The 11,893-nt window shown below is 40.8% G+C and overlaps 1 protein-coding gene across 1 annotated transcript; it reads right to left on the bottom strand.

The window, feature by feature from the left end:
* Positions 1 to 2,364: 2,364 nt before the first annotated feature.
* Positions 2,365 to 3,026, bottom strand: LOC148034160 (uncharacterized). Its single transcript, XM_087682437.1, has 3 exons — positions 2,963 to 3,026; positions 2,768 to 2,869; positions 2,365 to 2,642 (listed from the first exon to the last, which is right to left on the bottom strand). Exons 1-3 carry the CDS (start codon positions 3,005 to 3,007, stop codon positions 2,403 to 2,405), a joined length of 387 nt encoding a protein of 128 aa, XP_087538563.1. The 5' UTR covers positions 3,008 to 3,026; the 3' UTR covers positions 2,365 to 2,402.
* Positions 3,027 to 11,893: the final 8,867 nt, after the last annotated feature.

Genomic DNA, 11,893 nt, shown 5'->3' with positions numbered 1-11,893 from the left:
GGGGGGGTGACGCGGGGTGGGGTGGGTCGAGCGGGGTTTTTGGAGGGGGGTGTGCCGTGTCGTGGGGGGTGACGCGGGGTGGGGTGGGTCGAGCGGGGTTTTCGGAGGCGTGGTGGGGTGGTGTGGAGGGAGCGGGGTTTTTCGAGGTGGGGTGCGGGGGGGCGTCGTGGGGGGGTGCGGTGGGGTGGGGGTGCGCCGTGTGGTGGGGGGGTGAGGCGGGGTGGTGTGGGTCGAGCGGGGTTTTCGGAGGCGTGGTGGTGTGGCGTGGAGGGAGCCGGGTTTTTCGAGGTGGGGTGCGGGGGGGGCGTCGTGGGGAGGTGCGGTGGGGTGGGGGGGTGTGCCGTGTCATGGGGGAGTGACGCGGGGTTGGGTGGGTCGAGCGGGGTTTTTGGAGGTGGGGTGCGGGGCGGCGTCGTGGGGGGGTGCGGTGGCGTGTGGGGGGTGTGCCGTGTCGTGGGGGGGCTGACGCGAGGTGGGCATTAGGGGAGTTTTGAGGTCTCGAAAATGCCTTTTAGGATGTGGAGAGAGAGTGCTCTAGACCAATAAGAGCAAAGCCTCCGTAATGGAACTTCTAATTTAAAAAAAATAAAAAATCATTTTACAAAAATATATAAATATGATAATATTACGAATTTGTATTTTTATTATGTATTTTTAGTCTCTTATATTCGTGATTATGACATATTTTGCATTAATGGCATAGAGTCTCGGCTACTTTTATTTAATGATGTTTCTAGATTAATGATAATGACTGATGTAATCGAAATTCAAATTGGTGAAAAGCATGGCGCTCAGTTTTTTCCCTCGTTTCTTTTATTCCTCTATTGTTTTTCCCTCCGTTATGATAGCCTAGTCCTCTCTCTCTCTCTCTCTCTCTCTCTATCTCTCTCTCTCTCTCTCTCTCTCTCTCTCTCTCTGTGCATGTATCTCTCTCTTCTACCATGGATACAGAAATTCGACCTTCAACAAGGCGTCCAAGCTCCCAAATCACATCCATATCAGTGTTTAACTCATTCCAAACTGATGGAAGATGGATTCCTACTATCATTAGCAAAGGTAGTTGGATCACCATGCAACAAGCAAAACGTGGAAAAAGGCAAAGACATGAGAGCTCGTTTATCTCTGCTTGGAAGGGCAGAATCCGAGATTTTAAGCTTGGAGCAAATAAGAATAGTATCAAAGAGGTACTAGTGCAACATGTGTTCATGCATAGAGAGCTATGTTTGAAACCTGGATCTTCAAAGCTTCCAATGCATAGACCAAATTGTAAGAATTTGATTCTTAAAGTTTTTCCTTTCTTAAACATGGTTTAGGTTTTTCCATTATAATATTTGTTTGTCTTGTAGATGTCTATCCCTCTAATCTTGAGGAATGGCAACCAGTGGAATCTATTATTGATGTTATTGATGTTATACATGGTTCAATTGGAGAAGAAATGTATAGAGGTAGAAAGAAGACAGAGCTTGCAGAGAATGGAATATTCTTTTATGACCATTCTTATGTTATTCCTATGCGGTGTTGCCAATGGGGATCAATAAAACTCCTTCCTTTGCCAGATTTTTCAAGCTTTGAGTGGCCTTTGCCAAGTCCAGCTACTAGTGAGGGCTATAGATGTAAGATATTTTCTGAGATCCAGAAAGCACTAAAATCTAATATCTCAAGTAGGCTAAGCAAAGTTACTTTATTTATGCCTATTAATATATTTATTGATTTCTTCTCTAATATGGAGATAAGAATAACAAAAACCATGCTTTCAGTGAAGAGACTAACATATGATCATATCATACAATTTGTTGATGAAGGATGGGATACAAGGACAGAAGGAAAAATTATATGTAAGATAGATCAAGACTCTATAGCTTGTAAATATATGATTGCTACTCAAAATTTTATCCTTAGCTTTTACTATAGTCGATGGCATTTTGTTGGTAGTAGTCTAGTTGCTTTAGACCAGAATCTTAATGATTTCAGCAAGGATCCTATTGTGGATCTTGATATTTGGTTCAACGAGTATATTATTGCAATCTTAAAGATCAGAAAATCATGTACGCTACATCAAGTGAGGATGGATTTACAAAATGAAGATATTGAACTACCATGCTCCTTTGTATTCCAACTTGACAAGAAACGAGTAAGTTTTCACATCATATTATATCTACTTAGATGTATATCAAGATCTCACTTTCTAACTAACAAACATTTGTAATTTATTTTTTGCAGATATCGAAAAGGAGAGAAAATAAAATACACTGCAATGACATTCAAGAAAAGATATCTTTACTATCAATATAAAATACATGTACAAATTTTGTAGCAGATGTCTATCTGCCATCTCTATGAGATATACAAGGGCTGAAGGGCAAATTTCTATATATGAAGGCCTACAAGGCGATATGGCAAAGCTATTTCTTTTTTGGAGAACTATCCTTTCTAGGAGTCCTTTTGCCTTTCTTTGATGTCTTGGGTATAGAAGGTGTTGAAGCTGTGGATTTGCCTTCCGTGGTTATAGGCACCGCATCTCCTTCATGGTGCAAATCCCCACCAATCTCTGTTGTTGGTTGTATACAATTGATTATCATATACTTCAAGAGCTTTGCTCTGATGTACCAAATATGCTCAGATGTATAGCAATCCTTCGAAAACTGTCACACATTTATAGAAAAAAGAGTTTTAGTTCATTATTGTTCTTACAATAGACTATATTTTTATCATCAATGGACTATTTGCAATTAATATCTATCTTAAAGTTTAGCATCTTTCATATTACCTTTACATGTTTATCATCATTAAGATAAACAAAGTTAACCATTCTTCTAGCATTTGCAATCACCCTCCAGCCACAAGAATGGCTATCATCCTGATGGGGACACTGCAACCACCAACACAAAGTAAAACTATAAAGAGGACGAATGGTAGTTCATAGAACAAACTCATGTTTCAATTATTTTAATGAATAACTTACTGCAACTTGTCTATATTGCATTGTTGCAAGCAAATCAGATGGCATAGGGGGTCTTTTCTCTAGCTCTTCAATTAATCTTTTGGCACCTCTGTATATAAAATATGTTGAAATTTAGAGTACTTACAAAAAAAAGAATTGAAATATCAAGGAGCCCTTGGATAATATAACTTACAATTTAGCATTTCCATGGCTTCCTTTCATAGAGTTGATTAAAAAGCATTGCTTATCCACAAGGTCTATTGCAATCAAGCTCCAATGAGAACTAAAAGCAATCATATCTCAACAAATTAGTAGGATAAAATCTCAAAAACTCTAATAGAATATTGAATCACTTACTTTTCATTATATGGAATTATAAGCAGCTCCAAAGTATCGAAGTTAATCAAATTGAGCCAGTGCTCAATAAAACTTGCATCAAGCTCATTCCTCATAAAGAATGAGATAGATGGATCAAAAACCTCAATTTTTTGTTGTATATCCAAAGGAAACTCATGCATTATACACCTAGAAAAGGCATAGAAATAGTGAGTATAAACAAGAAAAATCTTATTGCTAAAAAAATATCAAAAAGTATAAGTAATTATGGATGGACATACCTTAGGCCAGCAAGAATAAGACTGTCATTTACTTCTCTTCTTTTATCCTTAAGAATCTGAACACATGCAGCATCAAAGGAGATAACCTCAGTTCTTTTGCCTAAGTCACCAGGTAAGAAACAAAACACACTAAATCCTTTTGGATTAGTTGCTTCAAGAAGGGTGGCTAGCTCATTTTCAAAGGACTCTAGTTGCTCTATTTCCCTTTCTTCAACCCTTTGCCTCCTATACTCTCTCCATTTATCTGCTTGTTCCTCTTTAGCCTTCTCCTCTTTTTCATGTTGCCTTGTATCCTTCTCATGGGTGACATCCTCAACCCTGACACCAGAATCATCTTTCTTTCTTCTAGCTGGGGGCACATTAAGGATATTAAATGTCTTCATATCAGTGAGGGGAATTGGCTCAAGGACCTTTGAAAATCTATATCTTAGCCTCCTAAGAATTACCATGTCCTTGTCCATGAGTGTGAGCCTATGAGCATGAGCAGCACAAATGTAGGCATCTTGGAAAAACTCAATTAGAAAATCCTCTGTGGCTTCTTGTATACAATTAAGAGCTGTTCTTGTCCATCTGAAACTATCCAAACTATATCTGTCACAAATTTCCCTGACAAGCCTCTGAAAAGACAACTTTGGAATTGCATTGTCAAGAGCATTTACTGCCTTCCTAATCTCCCTTAGACACCTGACATTTTGAGAAAACCTTCTCCTTGGCTTTGACTTTCTGGAGAGCTTCTGAGGCTTTGAAGACTGATGAATCTTTGATGCTAAATCCCTAGGATCAATCTTCTCTTTTCTTGCTGTTGCCTTAGTCCTAGCCATCTGCCAAAAAAACATATGTTACTTCTTCTCCAGCATGTAAAGCAAAACGCGAGTCCTAGACAAGAGTTATCTATGCTGCATGGCGTTTTCTCGTATCAGCTGAATTTTTCTCGAGCTGTCTAGTGAAACGCGAGTCTCAAGCAAGGCGCCTCCTTGCAGCTGCTTCTTTTCGCGTTTCACCGGACTTGTTGTCCATTGTGTCCAGTGAAACGCGAATTTAAGCCAGGAAACCTGCTTGAAGTACCTTATTTTCGCGTTTCACCGGACAGCTCATGAATAGCATAAAAATTGACAAAACCAAGAAAAAAGAGCTTTGATCCAAGGAAATCTTTTAAGATTACTTAAAATATCCATAGAATTAGGGAGGAAAGAAACAGGCACCGAGAGCATGGAATTCTCAGATAAGTAATTATTTACAGCAGCATGGATTTCAGATAGCTCATGCAGATCACAGTAAGATTTTCTTAAATATCCACAATATTACGGAATGCTTTCACTGTGGAAAAAATTCTTTTGTAGTGGTCATGAGCTAATAATAACATAAAGGATTAAGGAAAAATATCAAAACAATGCATTGAATGGAGCTTGTTATTGAAAAGCAAGATACAGAAACCATACCTTCTTCTTAGCTTGTTCTTCACAATCTGAGCCTAAAGATGACAATATGCTTGAAGGTTTGCTTTGTTGGGGAAGCAGTGAAATGCTTGGAGATTGGAAGGAAATGCGTGGAGACTGGAAGGAACACCAAAAACAAAGATGGAGTAGCGATGAAATGCGATGAAAGCTGAAGGCGGTGAATTTGCATGGACTCAACGTTCTTCGCAAAGTGTTAATAACACACGTGTGACGTACTCTCGCTTATCGGAATTTTTTATTTACTTGGAAAAGGGTTATTTAACACACGTAAAACGTATTTTTGGAAAAAGAGAATGCGCACGTCTTCTGAGGAGTTTATTACGCTGTGTTAAGTCACACACGTGTACATGTATTTTCCATTATTACACAAACTTTTTCGTTGGAACTATCACCACATGCTTAACGGTCGATATAAAAGCATTTCAAACCCATTTCTCCGACATTGTCTTCTTCTCTGCCAAAATTTCGTCTCGACTTCCCTTCAAGGTCCTTGCATCCTGTGTGGAGAGCAGTTCAACAATCTTTGATAGGTAACAATTTTTTTTATTACAAGCATTTTAACAAAATAAATTTGATTAATATAGAAAGAATGTTTTATAACACTTAAACAATTAAAGATGTTATGTGCTTTCTATCTTTCAAATGCAGCATATCTTTTCCAAAAATGATTATATCATCAATTTGTGTGTTTCCATAGAATTTATTTATTGTTCATGTTTCTTTTCTTCATTTGCAATTTTTGACAAGTAAAACGCGAGACAATGTCTCTGTTGATGATATTTTTCTTAGTATCGCGTTTCACCGGCCACATTTTAGAATAATTTTTGTCTTCAAGCTAGTGTCTGATGAAACGCGATTCCTTCACAGGCATTTGCCTTACACACTTGAATTTTCGCGTTTCACCGGTCAACTAAAAAAATTCTCCTGTTTTGATTTTTTTGTCTTGGAAAATCAATGTTGGGGCCTCTTTCCATGATATCATCTTGTTTTATTGGATATTGGTTCTTTTCTGCTTTTTTTTTCAGGGATAAATATTTTTCTGGTCAAAATGACAAAGAGGAAGCTATCTCTGGAAGGAATGGATGAGGAGGAGATAATTGAGACATCTGATGATAGGCTCTTTGATTTTTTACACATCACTGGAAATTCTTCCAAGTTTTGCTATATCAGGGAAATTTTCAATGTTCCTTTTGATTTGAAGGAGTTATTAGAGGATCTTGATGATAAACTTAAGGAGTACAGATGTTTTTATGATAGACATGTGCAAGGTTTGGAAGTCAATGGATTTGTTCATTATAGTGATGTCATGGGAGCCACCAATACATCCAGGTCAACTTTGCTCGGCAGGTTCAACCTCATTGATGAGGAATTCAGAAAGAAAGAAACATGTTGCCCTTTCCACAGGTACCAACACCAATGCCTTCTAATCCACAAGGACGTTGGATTTATTGTGTATCTTCAGTACATGGAAAATTCTTCTCCAGATATAGACCAACAGAGAAAGCTAGAGGATATTGCAAGTATGGATAAGGAGGTCGAAGAGAAGGAGGAGATGTTCCAAGAAGATGTTGAGAATCAACTTGTCCAAGGTTTTGATGTAGGTTTATTCAAGAGTGACAATATCACAATGGTGGAAGAAAAGGAGATTGAGCCAAGTGCACAGGTTGATGAAGAAGGTCCTCTTGCCTGTGTTCCAACATTTCCCACTTATCTTATCAACAAGAAGAGATATGTGTTGCTAAATGATATTCAACATCTTTTTGATCTTAGAGAAGATTATTGCTTAGCAATCCTTGCAGGTTGGGGCAAAAATGACATGAATTTTATAGGTTATGAACAAGAACCACTAGCAAGTCTTGATGTTGAGGGAGAGAATTTCCAAGATAGCTCTATAGCCTTACATACATGTATTAATCAGATCATAGAATACGAAAAGGGGGGGCTACCTACAGAAGAAGAGTTCTTGCAAGTCCAGAAGAAACTTCATATTGATGATGTAGGGTATGAAGAGAGATTGAAGTCTCCATCAGATGAGAAGCCCAAGAGTTCAATAAATCTTTATGATGATAGTCTTCTTGAAGAAGATGAACACCCTAAGGTATGAAATATAATTCGAAGTTACCCATTGAGTTTATGTTAGACTTTATTATGCATTATAGATAAATATCTTATATCTTGTACTGTTGTGGTTTGTTCTATAGATTGAGATTGAAGATCTGGACAACTTTCTTGGAAGGGCCAAGGGCTCTAGGCCAATGAAGCTTGGAAAAAATCAAAGCCTTGGCCATTATATTGGAAACTTAAACAATCAAACAATTGTAATATATCATAGTAGATTGTCAAGCTCTCCAAGTCTACCAATGATGGCTTTGAGAGCTATCTCAAAGGTTATTGGATCTCAAGTTTTCAGCAGAGGTTTGGACAAGATCATTTTGGTGGAGAAGGAAGAAGCCATAAGAGTTTTTGGCTTTATGCCTGGATACAGTGGATCTAGAGCTGGATATTTTGGAGTTCTTGGCTCCTATTTGCTCTCTTATGTAGGAGATAGTAAGAATTTGAAGCTTCTTCCGGGCTATCGAAAACAAGAGTTTTTGAAATACAGAGGTCTTATTGAGTGGGATGAAACAAAAGATTCCTCTAGAGGCCCTGTCGAGCTACCTGAAACCAAGGACTCCACTGAAGGCCCTGTTGAGGTGCCTGAAACTAAGGACTCTTCTGCAACACAATCAGACTAGAAGATGCCAAAGATTAAGGGTTTCTTGAAACCCATCTTTTTCCAACTCTTTGTTTGGTTTGTAACCATTCTGTAAATCTTTGCTTTGCGCAAGAATTTAAATATCTATCTTTTCTTCTTTGGGTAACAATTTGTATAGTCCTTGCTAAAGATGATGTATTGCTTGATGTGGTTGTATCTTTAAGCTTGAATTTATGCCAAATTTGTCGATAGAACCATTGAAAGACCTCTAATAAACTGTTGGCTTTGTGTCTTCCACCTCCATGTCTTGTATGTCTGAAATATTTTGTTCTTGCTTGATAATGTGATTTTTCCATACCTTGGGTTGACCAGATAGATAGAGATCCATATTGTTTAATAAAGTATGGAGCATGGTTGTATAGAATATGCTGCATAGTCAACAAATAAGGAAAGTTATTAAAAAACATTATATGAGTTCGACAATGAAGAAACAAACATATACAAACTTCTTACCATATAGTGAGTAAAGTGTTGATCACCCCAAGCTTCTGTCATCGCCTTTTTGAAAAGGTTCAATTGGTTTTTAAAGTCTTTGAGATCATCGTCATTCCATTCAGTCTTATCACAATAAAAAAACACTTTGTCTAGTGTTTCCCAAACTTTAGCTTTTCTATTTCGAGCTTGTCCATTATCAGTGTGATCCTTAACTGCATTATGTAGGGATTTCCACTGATTAAATTTAATAGTTGAGCCACCATTTCTCGAGTTTATCTTGCCAAGTCTCCCATGAAAGCCTAGAAACCTTCTAGCCTTCACTCCACCAATAGATGGTTTTTTTGGGACACAATTACCATCCTTAGACTTTTGAAGATCTGGTTCAATAACAACATTGCCACCATGCAAACCAATTGCAGAGAGAACTTTTTCAACCTTTGTTATAGCATCTGTTCTAGTTGATAATGGCTTCAACTTCCATGCAAATCCTATATAGAGATGAACAAGCTTTTCGATTATCCTGCAAAGTGCATGAAGTGTACAAATATGGGCATTCGCTAAAGGAATGTCCAAGACTGGTTTAAACTGTGGATCCTTATTGTGCCTAGAGGGAGCTCTATTCCAATTGCTTGAGTTTAACTCTACAGCTGGTGACATGCAGTATAAGCAAGGAGATCTCGAGTTAGCTCCCTTTGATACATTATACATACATTTGAGTGTCTTTAGGTCACCAGCTATGTGCCACTCAATCCTGTAGTTCCCTAATCCTTCAACAAATAGCTCTTCTCCTGCTTGTTGCCTTTGAATAACATTAGGTATTGATGTTTGATGAAAAACCCAATATAGTATATCAAAATTCTCAGTATCTACCTCAAATGCTCCTAGCCACCAGATGTTATATTCAGATTGAACACTAAATGATGTTGAGTGATTGCAATGACTTGACGAAAGTGCTCTATTCATCAAGGTGATAGAGATTCTCTCCAATTTTTTACATTTCAGAATCTCACTTTCATCAAGTTTAATCACAAATCTAGCCACTCCCTGTGCCTCAACTACTGACAAGTCATAAAATTTGATCATTAAGCATTGTAGGGTGGGCAAGTCAAGGAAAATATTGTTAAATTCATTGAATGTAACCTCCTTTTTCTTGCCCTTGAAGCTAGCCTTGATATGAAAAGGCTCACCTAGAATCTCCATCACTTTGTTATTAACTCTCTGTCTGATAGTCCTAACCACAAATGGTTTCGGAAGTATGCAATTGTGTACCTGTCCTTGCTTCATATTTGATTGTAAAAGTTGGAAAAGTTGCATATAAGCATCTCGACTGATACCAATACTATCCAGTGTCTTCTGTACTAACTCAGAATCCAAAGAATGATCCTTCACAAATGACTCCAAGCATTGTTTCTTTGCCTTTTTAAATTTCTTCTTCTCCAAAATATCCTTTGAAACCACTGAAGGAAGAAGATGATAATAAAACTGAGCTGCTTTTAAAGAATCTCTTTCACTTGCATTTGGTTGTAGAAGAGATCTAAGCAAAATTAACATCACAAATCAATGCAAGTAGTTTAAATAAAGCCATATTTAAGATTTTTCAAGTGAAAAAAAATATACCTTGCTGCTTGGATTCTTTTACCACAGCCTCCTCCTCCTCGTTTGAGATTCTCAATATTTTTAAGAGCTCTTTGTCGATTTCGAAGGCCTAATAAAGTTTGCTTTTGTTGATAAGCTTTGATACGCTTTTCCAATGAATGAATTTTTTGTTGACAATCCTCTAGCTTTTGCAACAACTCTATATTGTGTTTCATCAAAAGATGATTCTCTAGTCCAAGGATATCCTTTTCTGCAACAAGATTAAGTGTATAACCTAAAAATCCATTGTAGCCATCGCCAATAAACCTCATTAATGACGAGCTATTATAGAAAGGAGGAGTGCTATTTCTGCTAGGATCTTTGGGATATAGCTTTCCATCTAACCAAAGATCAATATTCTTCTTTCCTTCAAACCTCAGTATATGTTTCATAGACTCTGTAACCGTGATAGATTTTGTTCTCTTTCTTATCGGTTCATACTCACTGTCCAACTCAATATGAAGATGATAGAGAGGTCTTTTATGAGAGCTACAGAGATCATTAGATGATTGATCCATAGCTGAGTTACAGAGATCATTGGGTGATTGATCCATAGCTAAGGATATGATTAGAAGCAAGAACGAAAACAAAGAAGAGACTAATAAGGAGGAGAAAAAAAGAAGAGAGAAACGATGGAGAAACGATGGAGGGAGGCAATCGAGTATCCACCAAAATTCAAATTGAATATTACTTTTCACTTTAATGAGGAGAGGTAAGATCTTCATTATGACAACCTTGCCAACTTTATGGCGACCTAGATTTCTAGGTTTGATGTGACCACGAGAATATCACGACAATGACTTATTAACGAATTTTGATATTTTAACTTACCAAAATATAAACCTTTTAAAAATTCTATAAAATGATTTTATTTCATAAATTGTTTTCTCTCTCTAGGATCTCTTACAGGGCATTTTCGAGACCTCAAAACTCCCCTAATGGTGGGTCGAGCGGGGTTTTCGGAGGCGTGGTGGGGTGGTGTGGAGGGAGCGGGGTTTTTGGAGGTGGGATGCGGGAGGGCGTCGTGGGGGGGTGCGGTGGGGTGGGGGGTGCGCCGTGTCGTGGGGGGGTGAGGCGGGGCACGGTGGGTCGAGCGGGGTATTTGGAGGAGAGGTGGGGTGCTGTGGATGGAGCGCGGTTTTTCGAGGTGGGGTGAGGGGGGGCGTCGTGGGGGGGTGCGGTGGGGTGGGGGGTGCGCCGTGTCGTGGGGGGTGACGCGGGGTGGGGTGGGTCGAGCGGGGTTTTCGGAGGCGTGGCGGGGTGCTGTGGAGGGAGCGGGGTTTTTCGAGGTGGGGTGCGGGGGGGCGTCGTGGGGGGGTGCGGTGGGGTGGGGGGTGCGCCGTGTCGTGGGGGGGTGATGCGGGGTGGGGTGGGTCGAGCGGGGTTTTCGGAGGCATGGTGATGTGGCGTGGAGGGAGCGGGGTTTTTCGAGGTGGGGTGCGGGGGGGCTTCATGGGGGGGTGCGGTGGGTTTGGGGGGTGTGCCGTGTCATGGGGGAGTGACGCGGGGTTGGGTGGGTCGAGCGGGGTTTTTCGAGGTGGGGTGCGAGGGGGGGGATATGCGCCGCGTCGTGGGGGATGCGGTGGGGTGTGGGGGGTGTGCCGTGTCGTGGGAGGGTTGACGCGAGGTGGGGTGGGTCGAGTGGGGTTTTCGGAGGCATGGTGGGGTGGTGTGGAGGGAGCGGGGTTTTTCGAGGTGGGGTGCGGGGTGGCGTCGTGGGGGGGTGCGGTGGGGTGGGGGGTGTGTCGTGTCGTGGGGTGGTGACGCGGGGTGGGGTGGGTCGAGCGGGGTTTTCGAGGGCGTGGTGGGGTGGCTTGGAGGGAGCGGGGCTTTTCGAGGTGGGGTGCGGGGGGGCGTTGTGGGGGGGTGCAGTGGGGTGGGGGGTGCGCTGTGTCGTGGGGGGGTGAGGTGGGGCACGGTGGGTCGAGCGGGGTTTTTGGAGGAGAGGTGGGGTGCTGTGGATGGAGCTCGGTTTTTCGAGATAGGGTGGGGGGGGCATCGTGGGGGGGTGCGGTGGGGTGGGGGGTGCGCTGTGTCGTGGGGGGTGACGCGG

This window comes from Lygodium microphyllum, chromosome 7, assembly GCF_053477565.2.
Source record: "Lygodium microphyllum isolate KBCC chromosome 7, Lygodium_microphyllum_v1.1.10, whole genome shotgun sequence".
NCBI lineage: Eukaryota > Viridiplantae > Streptophyta > Polypodiopsida > Schizaeales > Lygodiaceae > Lygodium > Lygodium microphyllum.
The sequence above is the reverse complement of the archived record's forward strand: the minus strand, read 5'-3'. Positions and strand labels throughout refer to the sequence as shown.

Excerpts from the sequence above, each read along its gene's own strand:
- LOC148034160 (XM_087682437.1), bottom strand. The coding sequence starts at position 3,007 with ATGCCATCTGATTTGCTTGCAACAATGCAATATAGACAAGTTGCA. Across the intron at positions 2,870-2,962 it reads TGCAATATAGACAAGTTGCA|TGTCCCCATCAGGATGATAG; the intron begins GTAAGTTATTCA and ends TGGTGGTTGCAG. Across the intron at positions 2,643-2,767 it reads ATGATGATAAACATGTAAAG|TTTTCGAAGGATTGCTATAC; the intron begins GTAATATGAAAG and ends AATGTGTGACAG.